The sequence below is a fragment of the Mustela erminea genome, chromosome 10 (assembly GCF_009829155.1).
Source record: "Mustela erminea isolate mMusErm1 chromosome 10, mMusErm1.Pri, whole genome shotgun sequence".
NCBI lineage: Eukaryota > Metazoa > Chordata > Mammalia > Carnivora > Mustelidae > Mustela > Mustela erminea.
Window position 1 is genome coordinate 93,260,033 of NC_045623.1, and position 17,005 is coordinate 93,277,037.

The following is a 17,005-nucleotide window of genomic DNA, read 5'->3' on the forward strand; positions in this document are numbered from 1 at the left end:
TCATTTTACAAAATACACATTTATTCAGACATCACATCGTATACCTTACACTTTCATGTTATTTGTCAATAGTATCTCAATAAGGCTGGAAAAAGTATTTCAGTTCACAGAGTGGCTATGAGGCCAGCATGACCGTGACGTTCTGGGGCTCAAGAGAGGAACCACTCAGGTCCCTGCCTTCCAGGGGCTCAGGCTCTAACGGAAGAAAGCCTATTTGTTTCACACAGTGATTGGCTCTCCAGGCTGGAGCTCCCGGGTCCGAGCTCCCGGGTCCAAGCCCCCGGGTCAGGACTCAGCCAAAGTGATCCAGGCCTAAGAAGGGGCCACGCCATTCTCTCCCTGTGATTTCACCTCCCAGCCGTGAAGAAAAGTGGCAGAACGTGTTCCTAATGATTAGTGCACTTTGCAAACTTGAGAGGGCCTAGGGAGATAACCTTTGTTAAAACTCACTTTGCTGGGCTCGCCAGCCCCGAACCCCAAGATTCTTATTCAGTAAGGCTGGGCCTGAGGATCTGTAGTTCTAATAAGCTCCTGAGGGATGCTGACATTGCTGGTGTGTGGACCACACTTTGAGGAGTAATGAATGGATCCAGGACCAGAGAAGGAAAGTGACTCGTCCAAGGTCCCACAGCAGCTAGGGGCTGACTCTTAGAGCCTACACCAGCTGAATCTTGGGCAAGTATATTTTCTACCCCCCCACACTGTTTCTCACAGCCCGGCTCCTGTAGAGACTGGCCCTCTCATCTGCCCAGGCAGAACTTCTAGAGCCTGTGGTAGGATATAAGAAGTTGTAGGGGAGGTGCCAGGCTGAGGCTGCCCAGGAGCCTGCCCTGTCCTGAAGGCCCTGGGGAGCCACAGAAGGACTGCAGTAGGCAACCTCCTCCTCAGATAAAAACTTGTCATCTTGACAGCATCTGTGTGCCCCAGGATGCCCTGCAGAAAAACAAAACAAAGGCCAACCCCTAACACCTACTTGTTCACTCTGTGCCAGGTACTTTTCCAGATGCTTTACATACTGAACTCCTTTGACACTCACATGAACCCCATGAGGCGGGTATTATTATTATACCCATTTTACAGATGAGGAAATGGAGGCACGGAAGTGATGTAGCTTGCCAGTGTTACACAGTTAGTAGGCAGTGGAGCTGGGATTTGAACCCCGGCCCACTCAAGTCCAGCGCATCCTTCCCTCTGTTGGCTGCAGCTGGTATAGGCTGAGCAGGGAGGTCTTGAAACCAGTGGACATCCGAGGGCCTCTGAGGACACTCTGGTCCAGCTCCCATACTGTTGCTGCAAACGCATTCCGCCCGGCTCCCGCTGACTCACCTCACCCACCGCCACCCAGTCCGCCTCGGCTCCAGGAGCTCAGCTGTTGGTGGGGGCAGGACCCACACAGCCATGGGGGTCTGGGCTCGGTGGGCTTAGCTGGCAGGCTTGGGTTACAGGCAGCTCACCCGGGCTCTGATCCCATAAGCCCCGTAACCCTGGGCGTGGCAAGGAGGCGGCATTTGCTGGGAAGATGATCAAGGCGGGCCCGTGGGGGCCAAGCAGGGCTGGCCTTTCTCCTGGAATCCGGGGGGATTAATGCAGGAGAAAAGGGAACAGCTGGATGTTCTCCATCCTTCTTGCCATCCACCGCCCACCCTGGGGTATCATGTTTCCCTGCAAGTTGGTCTGCAGGGAATTCTGGTATTTTCAATTACCAGCCGGGCACGCCGGCAGGGGGCTGGGGTCAGCGGTGCCCCGTGACCCCTGCAAGGAGATGGAACCCCAGGGAGCAAGTACAAAAGAGGCTTGTGGCCGAGAAGGGAAGGGGAGGCCGGCTTGGCTGGAGCAGGTGGTCAGGGGCCCTGCTCTGCCCCCAGCGAGCCCAGAGAGAGTGTCCAGTCCCTTCATTAGCCAAGACTTGGGGAAGTAGCCTTCCGGATGTGCCTCCGTTTCCCCCTCTGGGCATGAAGGGCTTGAATGAGGAGGGACTAGGACAAGGGACGAGGAGACATTGACGGGCAGGAAGACAGGAGGCCCGTGACCCTGGCCACCTCTAGAGGGTGTGGGTTTGGGCTCTGCTCAGCTTTGTCTCCCGGAGCTCCAAGGCAGGAAGGAGACCGCCGAGAGTACTCGGCCTTTACCCTTTCACGAGTCAGAAGACCCCAGGAGCTTGCAGGAGGAGGAAGTCGCTGGGTGTTGGCAGTGTGAGTCCCCCACCTCAAGGCGCAGTCTCAGATCCTGCTGCCTCTGTGACAGTGTCCCTGCTGTCGACAGCACGCCGTGACTTCCCACCGCCCCCTGAATAACACCCAGACGCTCCACATGGCCTCTGGGCCCACCTGCCTGCCACCCAACACCTCCGCACGTGCCCTTCCTCTCCTAAGCACTGTCCCCACTGGCCATCCTTCTGTTCCCAAGCACACCAAGGTCATCATTCTCTGCTCAAGGCCTTGGCCCCACAGTCTTTCTGCCCAGACGCCCCTTCCCCACCAGATCTCCATGGCCCCCTCGGAGAGCCCTCCCTGACCACCCACCCCCTCCCATCACCTGCTGTCCCACAGCGGCTTTCTTGGCTTTGCAGTGTCAACAGCGACCTGAACTCTCTTGTTCAATCCCTTATCCCTGGTGCCTGACACAGTGTGGCAGCGTGTGGCTCAGAGTAAGCACTTATCCATAGGACTGGAGGAAGGGCAGGTTCTCTCCTTTTCTAGCACTTTCGGGAACCTGGCTGAGTCACTGACCTTGGGGGCTGGAGCGTGGAGCAGCGGCTTCAGGCAGGGCAGTTTGTGTGATGGGCACTAACCTTTCACTCTCCCTCAACCCTGAGCCCACCGGTGATGTGACCTGCTGCGGAGGCCTGGAGCCTCTCGCCGACCAGCCGGCCCACGACACGACAACCCTGCATCCCAACTGTGCGTGAATGCTCCAGGATCTACAACACGAGCACTTCGCCCGCGACAAGACTCCTGACATTTCCGGTTGGTAACAGGGTCGCTGTTTTGACTGTTAGCAATGCAGTAAACTCCTGACGATCCAGCTGCAATTCTGATCCAGCTGCAACCTGATCCTAACTGTCACAACAGAATTTCCACAAATAAAATGCTTCCAGAAAATGGGCTTTGTTTCTTTCTGATTGGACCAAACATTTGTGCTGCTCGGGTGGAAAAAAAGGAAAAGCTGAGAACTGGTTTCACGGTGGCACTTTGCTACAAAGAAAAGGAGTTCTGTGGCCAAGAAAGGTAGAGAAACACAGAGTGTTCTAGACCCCTGCTTGTGAGACCCATCCTGTGCCCTCCTTTGTTCAAGGCTCTGAGAAGTCCTGCAGGGGAGAGACCCAGTTAACCTGGCAACTGAGGTCTCATTTGGCTTCGGAAACCCTTTTTCACATAATAGTTATTAATGTCTTTTGGAAGTAGCAAGTTGTGGAACAAAAAATTTTTTTGTGGGAAAAAACCCTAAAGCAAAAGAAGTCAGGTCTAGGAGATACTGTCTTTTTCCTTGAACCCGAGAAAAGTTCCTGTCTTGGGTGGCTGTTCATCTGCTCATTCATTCATCCCTTGATTTGGTTTAGATTGAACAGCACCTTCTAGAGGCTGTGCAATCAGATGGAGTGAGGTTAATCACGCCCGTTTCACAGACGAGGAAAGTGAGAGTCAGGTCAAGTCTCCTGCCTGAGGTACCTCAGCTCACGGGCGGGATTGGGACCCAGGTCTGTCTGATTCTATAGCCTGAGTTGTTCATACTCCCTGGTTACTTGGCCTGAACCCTGTGTATGATCAGAGCAGGTTAAGGTCAGGCCCTGGGCTTGGTACTACAGATACATCCAATGGCCCACCTGCCCGTGGGATGCTGGATGGCCTTGATCTTACCTGTGGCTGCTGGATGGGACCCAGTCCTACCTCAGCACCTGGACTAGCAAGATGGTAAGAACCTGAGCTTCAGATCAGGTAGCCCAGGCAACATATCTCACCCTTCAGTGCCTCAGCTTCTCCTGTATAGAATAGGGACAGGGCATGGATGTTGGAAGGTTAAATGAAAACTTGCAGGTCAAATGCTTAGCATAGGCTTCAGTCCAGAGTCAGGGCTGGGGGACATCTGCCATATGGAGCTGTCTGGGCTGCTCAGAATCTTTTGAATCTCTCTCTTTCTCTCTCTCTCTCTCTCTTTTTTTCATCTTACTTATTTATCTTAAGTGATCTCTGCATCCAATGTGGGGCTCAAACTCACAACCCTGAGATCAAGAGTCGCACTCTGATTGAGCCAGCCAGGCGTCCCTGGGCACTCAGACCCATAAGCAGTACTGTGAGTAGCTGAGTGGTGCTGGTGCTGGTGCTGGTGGAAGGAGAAAACACAGGATCCCGGGTTCAGATCCCAGCTCTCTTACGCCCTGGCGACCGTGTGACCGTAGGCAAGTCACTTTCCTCTCTCAGCCTTTTTTCTCACCTGTCCCATGGGATGTGGCAGACATGACTTTCTGCCTGCCCACATACCCATCCTTTCTCACATTTACAAAATCTTGGTTCTTAGCTGGGCACATTAGGCCCAATAATAGACTACATTTTCCCCAAACTCTCTGGTAGCTATAAGTGGCCATGTGACAAGAGGACTGCCAATGAGATATAAAGGTAACGTAATATGTGGGATTTCCAGGAAGTCTCTCTTAAAGGGAAGGAACTTCTCACGCTCCTTCTTCCATCCTGCTGCCCGGGACATGGATGTGATAGCTGGAGCTCTCCCAGCCATTTTGGTCCATAAGGACCAGAAGCTGTGTACAGGGGAGCCTGGATCCCTGATGATTCCACGGAGGTACCCAAACTCCCACCTTCTGACATCCTTGACATAGAAGAAAAACAAGCTTCCATTTTGTCTAAGCCACTACGGTAGACTGATTGAATTATTAATCACTCCCTTGTACCTTCACTCTTTGCCCTATAATTTGTGTCATCCTGCCCCCCAGCTCTGGGCTGAGCCACGTGATTGGCCTTGGCCAATGGGATACTGGCAAACATGATCTGAGTGGAGGCTGGACAAGCCCTTGTGCACATCTGCTGGCTGTCTGGTTCCCCGTGGTTGCCACAAGAACACGCCTAGGCTGACCTAGAGATATGCAGAACAAAGTTGTTGCCCTAGTGGTCCCAGCCAGGCCCGTTCTGACTATCCGACAGCAGCCAACCCCAAATATGCAACAAAGCCCTGAAAATATCCAAAGATCTGCTGAGTGACCCAGAGTCGATGGGAGTGCAAACCTATGAATGCATCCCCCCACCAGGACCCGCCCGGCCGATCCAGAGACCATGTGATAGAAAAATTCCTCTTGCTTTTCTGCTGTTGATGTTGTGGTTGATTGTCCAACAGCATTACTGGGGCAGCTGCTATCTGTTATCTTTCTTCCAGTTCTATGCAGCCAAACTCAATCTTAACTGAGACTCGAGGCTGGCAGTGACTTCCCCGCAGAAAGCTGGGAGGGATCAAAGAGGCTGATGCGTGTGGAGGGCTTGGCCTGGGGACGAAAGTGCCCTCTTCCTCTCTCTTCATTTCTCCCAGCTTGGGTCTCACCGGGGGCTCTCTTGGCCTATCCCCTTCTGATCCTCTTGGCCTTCAGGGAGAGGAGTAGGTGAGTACACGCTCCTGCGAGCTCTACAGACTGAGCCACTATATACCTGCCCCCCAGGAGGGCGGGAGGATCAGAGGCGAATGCGCTGGCAGAAGGGGCTTTGGAAAGTTGAAAGTCTTTCCATGGAAAAGCCATGTGGAGTGGAGTCCTGGACGGGGGGCTGCGATGCCTGCCCAGGGCTTTGGAGACTGGCTCTGCCACGACCTGTGTCATTTCGCACAGCCACTTAGGAACCTCTCTGGGCCTCAGTTTACCTCTTTATGAAAAAGAGAGGTTTGTACTCCAGGGCCCCTGACCATGCTAATGTGCTTTAGTTTGGCTTATGTTACCTTCTACAACAGGCAGAATAATGCCCCCCTGAGATGTCCACATTCTGATCCCAGAATCTGTGAATATGGGACCTTACACAGCAAAAGGGCTTTGCAGATGTGATTAAGGTTATGGTTCTCGAGATGGGGAGATTTTCCTGGATTATCAAGGTAGACCCAGTATAATCTGCTGAGTCCTTGAAGGAGGAGAAGCTTTCCCAGCCCAGAGTCAGAGACCCAGAGGACTGGAGTGTAGAGAGGGCTTGAACTCCATTGTAGCTTCTGAGATTCAGGAGCCAGGGGCAAGGACTGGAAAGAGGGCCCCGTGGGCCAACGGCAGTGGCCAGTTGGCAAGGACAGGGGCACTTCACTCCTACCATCCCATGGCCCCGAGCTCTGCTAACACATGAACAAGCAAGGAAACGGATCCTCCCTTAGAGCTGTCAGAAAGGAACACCACCTGCCCACAGCATGATTTGGGCCGGTGAGATCCAGACGAGTCTCCTGCCCTACAGAGCCGGGAGGCAGGAACCGAGGCTCGTGCTAAGTTGCTAAGTCTGCAGCATTTGGTTACAGCAGCAAGAGGAAATGAAGACACCTGGTTTCTCTTGAGGCCTGGATGCCGCGTCTCACCCACGAACTACGTGCTGGGTGCTCTGTCTTCGTTGTCGCTGATCCTGCCTCCCTCCAGCACAGCGGGAAGGACAGATCGGTGCCCATTCCGGAGGCGAGGACCCCGAGGCTGGGAGAAGCAGAGCCTCCCATGCAGCCTGGTCACATAGCAAAGAGGCCCGTGCTGGAAGAGAAGGCTGAGCCCAGCACAGGTGACGCCTTTTTGCCCACACGCCCCACGAGGACGGGACGACAGGGGACCTTCCTAACTAGTTGATCTCTTACTCAGCACGGGTGATGCCAAAGACTGCCTTTGCCAGCGGGGGCTGTGGCTCGCGCAGGCCCCGTTCACAGCCTCCCTCACCTCTGCAGAAGGCCTGTCTGGCCAGCACGGGGCCCCAAGAATGTGGTGCTAGAACTATTCCACCAATGCCTGCCTGGTGCCCGGGGACAAGTCACTTAACTCTCGATGCCTCATTTTCCTTCCCCGTGAGACAGGATAATAGGGCCCACCCCATAGCATCGTCGTGAAGGCTCATCGTCAAGGACCGGGGATGTTGTCTGGCACGTAGGAAACACCTGCTACTTGGGGGCCATTGTCATGATTTGGGGGAATACAGAATGATCGCCTTTCTGACCGCCTGCATGTACCAGGCAGCCCGGGAGGCACCTTGAGACCTGAGCCCAAAGCCTCCCAGCAGTCCCGTGAGGAGGGGTGAGGACGCTCGCGAGGAGAGGCATTCAGACATGGGCTAAGTGACTTGTCGAAGGCTGTGTGCCAGTGAGCAGCCAGGCTTGAGTCAAAGCCAGGTTTATTTGCCAGATTCCCAAACCCAGACCCTCCCCGGCCCTGCTGGAACTGGGCAGAGGTGCGGCTGCCCCGAGCTTGCTCTGGGTGAGACCGTGTCTGCTGCAGCCCTGGAGGCCGGCCAAGAGGACTGGGCGCGGCCCCGAGGACAAGCCCCACGTTACTGAAATGCCGCACGTGCCCACCCCCAACCCCGGTCTGTGTGGCTGTCTCTGTTTTGTGATTTCGATCTCGGCTTAAATGCTACCACCTCGGAGAGGAGGGCATTTCTTCTGGAGCCCATTCTAAGGCTTGCCTCCTCCCTCCCAACCCCTGTGTTTTTTGGTTGGTTTGTGTCAAGGACCAGAGACTCTGGACAGCAGACTGAATCCTGGGTCTGCCCCTTCCCAGCGAGTGAGCCCGGGCACGTGCTTGAGCCCTCCCCACGCCCGTTTCCTCCTCTGTCAAGTGGGGATGTGCGGCCCAGCCTGGCCTCCTTTCTCCAGGGGCCCCTGAGAGGACGCAGGAATACGGGGCGGAAAGGCGTCCTGGAACAGCGGAGTGTGGTTCGGAGGTGGCCTGATGGCTTTATGATGTCAGAAGACAGCTCTGGCCCCGGTGAGTGCCAAGGGAGTGTGAGCAAGGCCCAGTCACTTGCCCAAAAGGAATACTTTTTCCTTTTAAGGCAATGAGCTAGATATTTATATATTGAATTTTAGGGTCTGATTAAAACCGACCACTGAATGCATCTGTCTGGAAATCAAGTCCCCAGCTTTGCTTTCCAGTCTGTGGTACCTCTCTACACCCCACCTCACTCCACGCTTCTCTGAGCCCTTCTGCAAATGTTCACTGAGCATTTGCTGTGGTGCGCCCCTGGCCAGGTGCCGGGAAAACCGTGGTAAGTAAGGAAAAGCAGACCCATTGTGTACCACCACATGCCGATGGCGGGGGAGACAGACGGGAAGGACAGGATCAAAGACATAAGGCTAAAATCCCAACCAGGGAGGCTTGAGGGCCATGGTGTGTGTGGGGGGTGATCAAGTGAAGAAGGTCAGTAACGATGAGCTAAGGTCTGAAAAAATGGTGCAGAGAAAAGCAATCCAGCTAGAGGGACCATGTGTGAAAGCACCTTGTGCTCAGGAAGAACAGAAAGAGCTCTCCCTCCAGCCTGCCTCCTGCACTTGCCTCCCCGGGACACCTTTCTCTCTACATGATTCCATCTCTGTTTCTTACAAGCGTCTCCATTCTCCAGAGTCAAACTCAAATACTTCTTCCAGGAAGCCTTCCAAGATTTGCCATTCTCCCATTCTCCAGGAAGCAAGGATCTCTTCTGCTTGTGATCTCTCTCCCCTCCCTTCTACCTCCTTGGGCCCTCATTTATGCCACAGCATTGTAGATGCTGTGTTGTGTCTCATCTTCCCAATCAGGGCATAAAGTGTCAAGGGCAAGAACCGCCTCTTCTCCAGTGTAGACTTACAGTCCCATAGTGCTGGGTTTAAATCCCAGTTGAGAACACTTAGTGGTGACTCTACCTCTCTGGGCCTCTGTTTCCTCATCTGGTAAAGGGGAATAAGGTGGTGAGGGCATGGTAAGGTTGCATGGTCCCCAGCTGGGCTCTGACCATCTGAGAAAGAGTTAGGTTATCTAGGGGCTTGAAACAAAGAGGAGGGAGAAAGGGTATTTATGACCCAGAAAGCCTCAGGGCTTTGAGGGCATACACAGGCTTAGATCCGAGTTTCCAAAATCTGTCCAATAGTAAGAAACACTTGGGCCCCTCATTAAACATGTAGATGCCCAGGGCCCACTCCTGGAATTCGGATTCCATAGGTCTGGGGCGGGGTCCAGGAACCTATGTTCTGGAGAAGCTCTCACAGGGTTCTGATCCACAGTGTGGTGGAAAAATTGAGGCCCTGAGGGAGGCAGTGCTTTCCATGAGTGTGATGGGTTGGATCAGTTTTCTCGGTTTCGCCTCTTGGAACAGGATTATGTACTGACACCCCTTGCCAAGTCACTCTGCAGGGTTCATTTGCTGTGTGTGACTGCGCCACAGGCATTAGAGAGAAGTGTTTGTGTGTCATGGCTTGGCGCAGTTGCTGGCGCTCCCAACATTCACCATGACAGAAACCAGCCTGGGTGGCGGCGGGTCCAAGGGGAATGGGAGACATGTGGAACAGACTGAAGCCAACCCACATTCTGGAGTCCTGCCCAGCTCAGCGAGCCCTGCTGCAGATTAGCTAAACCTTAGCTGCCCCACAGATGAGTGAGTGAGAAAATAAATATTTATTGTTGTAAACTACTAAGGTTTGGGGTGGTTTTGTTATGCAGCATCATCGTAGTGATAACTGACTGATACACTGAGGTCCCACAGCAAATGAATGGCAAAGTTGGAATTCAAACCCAGATCTGAATCCAGTGCTTGTTTTTTGTTGCTTCTGTCTTTCAATCCGGAGGCTTCCCCCACACCCCACACTTTTCTTTCTGGAAGCCCCTCACTTCCACTCTGCCTCATCTTTATTCTCTGGGAATATCCAGCTCTAGAAAGGAAGGGTCCAGCTTGTCAAGCAGCCCAGATTCTACCCCGTGCTGCTAATAAGCTGAGGCTTCTTGAGTAAACAGTTCTACCCCCAGGACTTCTACATGGGTGCAGAAGAGGTCCCTAGAGCCAGAGAAAGAACTCCCACCTCCCCCTTCCCCCTAGAGCCTGGGAGAGGACTTGGAAGCCTAGGCTTCCCTACCTCAGGGCCCTGGCAAGCTGGAGAGCCTCCCAGCTGAGGCTTCGTAATCTGTTAGGTGTCTTTGCCAACAGCTGTTGGCTTCGGAGGGTTCTCTCGCATTGCCTGCCTTGAGTCAACTCCTTCTGAACCTCACTCTGAGCGGAGGCTTAAACGCACCCACGACCCTGCACGAACAGCAGGCACACGCTCACAACTATGTCCTCTCCGCCACAGCAATACCGCAAACACTCGGGAACAAAACCACACTCCTTCTCGTACACAAACACATGGACAGGCAGGGCCACGTTCAGACACACAAATTCATGCTCCAACACATCCCGTTCCAAGCCCCTCGGCTTCAGACACACCCATGCTCTTGAATGCATTTATAAATAAGAAGCCACATGGCCACAGAACATGCGATCCCAATCATAAACACATGGTCACCCAAACACATAGAGTGACACACCCACACATTCTTACGAATGAGCTCACTCACACGTACTATCAGACCCACAGTCTCACCTCAAGGTTCCTTGAACATATGCTGGATTGCACCCAAGCATTGGAATCTGGTAGACCTGGTTAATTCCTGTCCCTTACCCTTCCTGCTTTGTGACTCAACTTTTCTGAGCATCATCTGTAAAATGGGGACATGGATGCCTCCTACTCAAGGAGGCCAGGGGTATGCAATGAGGTCATGTATAGACAGCACTTCTCAACCAGGTGAAGGTGGTTGGCCCCTCTCCGTCCATGTCCTTGTTCACGTGCTTTCTCACTCTCAAAAGACATTTCTTTCTACTACTCCCATAAACATTTCATTGGTCCTTTAAACTTCAGGCCAAATCCTGCTTCCTCCAGGAAGCCTTCCTAGACTTCTGTCTCTGGATCCCCTGAGCACTTACGGTGTGGGCCCCACTTGACATCTGAAAGACGAGGTGGGTAGCCCACTCACCCTCTCTCCTGGAGTCTGGCCTCCCTTGGCTCTTCCTTGGACAGGGTCCAGACCATGCCCACAGCAGGGGCTTGCCAAGGGTTGTTGAGTGAATAACAGAGGGGCACACTGCACAGGTACCATGAGGTCCTCGAAAATCTCATGTGGCCCTTGGTTGGGGATGAGCCTGGGAAGTGTCACAGGAGACCCAGGGGATGGTGGCCTCGCTGGACAGAAGGGGTCAGAAGCCTAAGAGGTGTGACCGAAGAGGGATGACAGTAGTAGTGAGACTGCAATGTTTGGCAACTTTATTTGCCATGAAGGAAGCAGGCAGAAGATGGAGGGCAATGTAAGGTCCCAGAAAGGACGAGGAAAGATGAGCTGAGGGAGAAAAGCTTGTCGGAGCGGGACTGGGGTGGGCTGAAGGCTCCCAGAAGGCGTCTATGGAAACTGCTGGATATCTACTGACCATCTCCCCACCGCCACCTGGAGAGGACCACATGGCCCAGTCTCCTTTGTGGTCTGGCAAGGTCACATGACCAGGTTCTTTCCAGGGGACCATGCACAGAAGGGATGGGTTCCAGTCCTGCTTCCCTGGGCCCTCTCTCTCCCACCTTCCTGCAGACAGACACACCTGGTGCCTCAGGGTAGCTGACGCCAACGGAAGAACCTGGGTCCCCGCGTCTCCAAGTGGATCCGACCTGCCCACAGGCCTGGACTGCTCTCCCCTGTCTGAGGGAGCCTTCAACAGCGCATGTTCGCCAAATAACAGCAATTGCTATGACCGCACGTCAAGGCAGGGGTAACGCGTCCTCTCCCAGGCGAGCGCAGCCTCGGAGCAGCAGGAGCCACTCCACAGAGGGGACGGAGGCCCTGACCGGGGCCGGCAGGGTACCCGTTCAGGTTCACGGCCCTGCTCCCCCTTAGCGGGCATCTGAAGCGCTTACCTGCCTGGTTGGTGGTGATGTTCACGGAGGCGAACTGAGGTGAGAAGGGGCTCTGGTCGGTGACGCCGTTCACGGCCTGGATCTCGAAGGTGTACTGTGTGTGGGCCAGCAGGTCGCTGATGTAGATGCGCGGCTCGGTCAGGCCCAGCTGGCGCGGCGCGTACTGCACGTTGTCCCCACAGCGCGTGCAGGCACCGCGGCCTGAGCCACAGCTCTTGCAGATGATGTTGTAGACCAGGTCCTCGCGGCCCCCTGAATCGCGGGGCGGGGTCCACTCCAGCATGAGGGAGGTCTCGTTGACACTGGAGATCACCGCCTGGGGCGCGGAGGGAATGGCTGCAGGTGGGGAGAGGTGTTGGTCAGTGGGGGCTAAGGAGGTCTGTTCCCAGGAGACGGCTCTCTGCCCCCTGCCCTGGCTTTAGCCCAGGGCCCCCAAGGTTTCCGTCAAATCCCTTCTCCCCTCCGTCCCCCTTTGGGATGCTTCTAGAATATAACTCTCATCATGCTGCACATCTGCTTAACACTCTCCCCCTGGCCTCCAGCCTCCTTGGTGTCTGTTATGAGGGTTGGTCTTCATGTGTTGGGGGGCATACCCACCCGAGATCTCTTTCCCCTTCTTTCTTTTAACAGAACCCAATTTTATTCAGGGTGGCAAGATGTCCAGCTAGAAGGCTAATTTCCTAGCCTCCTGTGAGGAAGGGCTGGCCACTGACACACTGTAGAAGTTGTCGGTCAGGACTTTTTCTTAAAAGGAGACCGTTATAAAATGTTCCTTTGTCCCTTTCCTTCTTCCTCTTTCTAGAAGGTATGTGATGGCCGGAGCTTCAGCAGCAATGTTGGACTATGCAGCAACCCCAAAGCGTAGGAACCTCACACGGAGGATGGCAGCCCAGGAAGAGCGAGCCAGATCCCAGAGAACTCCGTGGATTTGCCACAATCTCCAGGACTGCCTATCTTTGGGGTTCTGCTATGTGAGAGAATAAAGTCCTATGGTTTAAGTCACTGGGGTCGGCTCTCTGGAGCTTGCAGCTGAAATCTGCTCCTGTCTGTACAGGGGTGGTAAGATCGTCCTCCCCGTCACTCCTTTCTTAGAGAACCTTGGCCTGAGATTCAGGCGGCTGCTGCCAGGTTAGAACACTGGGCAGCCTTTTTTGTCACAGACACCACCTGTGTTGGTTCTCCTTCTGCCAAGCCTCCCACTCACCGTCCCTTTGTGAATCGAGACCTTGACTTCATGCTCCACGCGACTGGCAGGAGGAGGGACGGAGCCAGATGCCAGCTCCACGGTCGCTGTGCGTTGGCAGCACGAGGACCCCAGGATGGTCCTTTTCCAACCAGTTTTTCATTTCCCCTCCCACCAGGTGCCTGGCCGCTCCCCGAGCAGGAGAGGCTGGCTGGAGCCAGGCGGCCGCCGGCCCACCCCCTGCTCCGAGCTTTCCGTAGCGGGGCTCGGGACGCAGGGGGTCCTCGCACACTCCCGGGGCCCCGAGCGTACTTGTACACGGCATGTCGAGGGGGTCCAGGTCGGCTCGGTAGTAGCCGTTCCGGCACACACAGTTGGTCGCCCCCTCCGAGGTGGTCCGGCTGTTGATGGGACAGTGCGTGCAGGCCTCGTCCCCCTGGTTGGCTTTGAAGGTTCCAGATGGGCAACCTGGGAGAAAAGACAAGGAGAGTCTGGGGAATCCAGATGAGGAGTCGGGGGCCACAAGGCATGGGGAGACCGTGTGGTCTCTCTGAGGGGTTGCACGGCATCACGGAGGGGCCATGCAACTGCTAAGAATTCCCATCTCCTAAGGCTCTTGGGGGTCTCCAGGCTCCAATAGGGCAGTCCTATCTGTGCCCAGAAGGTTCCAGGCTGCCTGGTTTCTTGTCTCTGAAGCTGTCTATGGCTTCATCAGAGGCCACTAACAATCCCTCTTCCCCTTTCCCAGGCTGGCTGTGACACTGCTTCTAAGGTCATTCCTGAATTATTCTGAAGACCCTGAAGAAGTCTGGGGCAGGACCCAGGGCCCAGTCTTGCTCACTGATGGCTGACTGAGTCCTGATTCTTGTAACTAGATCCCCAGCGTCCAGAGGATCGTGATGATTACGTTAGAAAAGTCCTAGCACAGCGCAGGCCACATAGAAACGTGATGGAGTACAGCAGAAAAGAACATTGTCTTTGGAAGTAGACCTGGGTTGGAGCTCCAGCTTGGCCTTGGGCTAGCTGTGGGGCCATAGACAAGCCAGCTAAACCATGCTTAGAATCAGTTTCCTTATTTGTAAAATTATGATCCTAAGATCCATTTCTGAAGGCCACTGGGGGAATTTGGTCCCATGTGTAAGGCACATGGCAGGAGGTCTGGCACAGTATAGGGTGCCCAGTGAAGAGTGGCTGTTATTACAGAAGGGGTTGGAGCAATTTATTCCACCAAAGGGAGCCTGCAGTACCAGGGACAGCCTGCGGAGGGAAGTGTTTCCACTTGATGGGGCATTGGGCAATCTGGGCAGTTCCAGGGGCTTTGGCCTTCTTCCCTGCTCTGGCGGGATGTTCAGGATGTGGGTTCAGGCCCTGCAGCTCAGGGCTTAGGTTCTACAAACAATGACCAGACCTGTGTGCAAATCCACACTACCCTAGCCCTGGGCTGGGCATCAGGAGACCCGGGGTCCAGGCCCTGCCCTTTTCCTGGCCTCTGTTTCTTCTGCTTCCTGGGGTTCATCATCCCAGCACTGCTGTGGAGCCTGGGGAGGGGAGACCACATAAGGGGTAAGTGAGAAGGCAGACAGGGAAGAGCTTTGCAACAGGCAAGTTCCTCGTTGGGGTCAAAGGCGGCTCAAGCAAGTACAGGCCAGGGGCGCTTGCCTGGATCACATTCCAGGCCTGTGTCACCTCTGGCAAGCGACTCCATCCCTCGGAGCGCCCATCTCCTCCCATGTAAATGGCGAACATCAATTTCCCTAAATCATTTTTCTAGGCCCGGTCTTTAAGCTTATCCTCCATGTTCAAATCTTAGCAAACGGCCCTCCCCTTGGCCCCTATACCAGCTTCAGCCTCAGAGACCCCCGCCCTCCTTGGTGCTTACATGACTCGAGGTCAGAAAGCTTTACTCCCCTGCCACAATTATTCATTCGGGGGGTCCCCTGGCCATGCTCGTGGCCCTCTCGGGATGGGAGGCGTGTCTGATTCACAGTTCCTTCCCCTGTCCCCAGCGCAGAGCCTGGTCGGCACTCAGCACACATCTTGAAGCTGCTCGCTAACGTGGGAAGGGCTTGGGCTTTGGGGACCACGAGAACAGAAAGGCAGTGAAGACTGCTGGTTAGTGCGCCGGTGGCTTGGCAGGTCCCAGCTCTGCCTGTGCCAGCGTGTGACCTCGGGCCAGTCGCTAGAGCTATTTCCTCATCTGCAAAATGGGGACAATAGTATTTATCTCCAGTTGTTGCAAAGATTATGTTGGTTAAATTTAGGCAAAAGTGCCTAGAATAGTTCCTGGCATTACTGAACTGTATCCGGTTCAAATACCAGGTTGCTGGGTGACCTCAGACAAGTAGTTCAACCTCTCTGGGCTGAAGTTTTCTCACTGGGATGACAGCATCTAACCCATAAAGTGGCCACGAGGACTCCACGCGAGGGATGGTGTCTGGCATGGGGTGGGGAGAGGCTACAGTCATAATCTCAGGGCTTGCTGGATAAAACAAGTACGCAGTACCTACGCCCCGGACATTTCCCCCCGGGACACTAGGAAACACCCTGGTGCCTTTAGTTTACCCACGTTTTGGAGGCGGCTTCCAGAACGCGGCAGCCAACTTGACAAAGACACTAGCTGATGCCCCCTTCCCAAGCCCCGTGGGGATCTCGTGTCCAGCTCCAGTCCCGTCCTTAAGGAACTAGCGGCAAGAGCAGGGTCAGGACTAACCACCCAGGCTCTCAGGATGCCAAGGAGGTTGGCGACGAGCCCTCTGGGGGCTTATTAAGCCTTCCACTGCACAGATGGGGAAACCAGGGCTTCAGAGTGTAAATATGAAACCGCCAACACTTACTGAGTTTGTATGAAATCCTGGCACCTTTCTAAGGACTTGACCCCTGGTAACCCACCTAGTCCTTACCCAGCCCTGTGATGGAGGGAAGGTTATTGCTCCCCTTTTCAGACGGGGGGCGTAAAGGCACAGAGATGGAAGTCATTTGCTAGGATATGAGCTTACAGTGGCTCCGTCTCGAGTGGTCTGACCCTCGAGGCTTCCCTAACCACCACACTACATGGCCCTGTGCAACCTACGTTCTTGTCAATGGTCCATGAGTGCTGAGATGATCTCTGTGCACAGATAATCTCTGTGCCTCAGTTGGTTCTCCTGTAGGATGGGGGTACAGGGCTCCTGTGGGGATCTAGGATCATCCTAATAGATGCCAAAAGGTTTTGGTCCTAAGATCAGGACCCTCCTGGCTCCCTCTCAGGGGAGAGCTTGCCCAGCTTAGCTCATTTCTTCCATTGGCTGGCAATTCCCTGGGCCCGGCTAGTGGGTGGCTGTCTACTCTGCCCTCCGTGCCGTGCCAGCCCCTCCATCTGGGCCTCCTTCCTGGCTGTCCTCTCCTGTCACCATGTCTTGGCCCCATCTCAGACTCCTCAGGCTGCCTCCTCCAGAAGCCTTCCCTCATTAGATGTGCTGCCGGCCACCCTCCACCCTCTCCGTGGGCATCTATCTTTTCTCGATCTATCGAGATCAAGATTTCGAGATTTGCTCCCCCAAAACCAATCTTTCATCGGGGAAGGTGAAATCATTCTCCACCCAGTCACCAGGAACCCCGGATACCTCCTCCCTACCCTCCCCCCCTTCTGCCAATGACCAGGTCTTCCCCCGCTTCCCCTAGCTGTACCCCATTCTGGCTCTTCCCCACCGCGGTTCTACGCCTGTGGGCATCCAGAAAGCTCTTCCTACGGACTCCTTAGCCTTGTGTGACCATCTTGCCTCCTCCTACCCACCCCCCCACCCCAGCCAGCTTTCTAAAGCACACACCTTTCTGTGTCACTGAAAAACCCACAATGGCACACAATGGAATATTATTCGGCCATAAAAAGGAATAAAGTAGGGCTACGCGCCACAACATGGGTGAACCTCGACGACATTG

The 17,005-nt window shown here is 54.6% G+C and overlaps 1 protein-coding gene across 4 annotated transcripts in view; it reads right to left on the reverse strand.

Moving 5' to 3' along the window:
- Nucleotides 1-17,005, reverse strand: part of EPHB2 (EPH receptor B2) — a 181,944-nt gene that overhangs the window by 29,562 nt on the left and 135,377 nt on the right. For all 4 annotated transcript variants that reach the window (XM_032302011.1, XM_032302009.1, XM_032302008.1 and 1 more), the window contains exons 4-5: nucleotides 13,400-13,555; nucleotides 11,905-12,240 (exon numbers count right to left, since the gene is read on the reverse strand). In XM_032302011.1, the coding sequence (XP_032157902.1) occupies nucleotides 11,905-12,240; nucleotides 13,400-13,555 (492 nt within the window). The remainder of the gene's footprint in view (nucleotides 1-11,904; nucleotides 12,241-13,399; nucleotides 13,556-17,005) is intronic.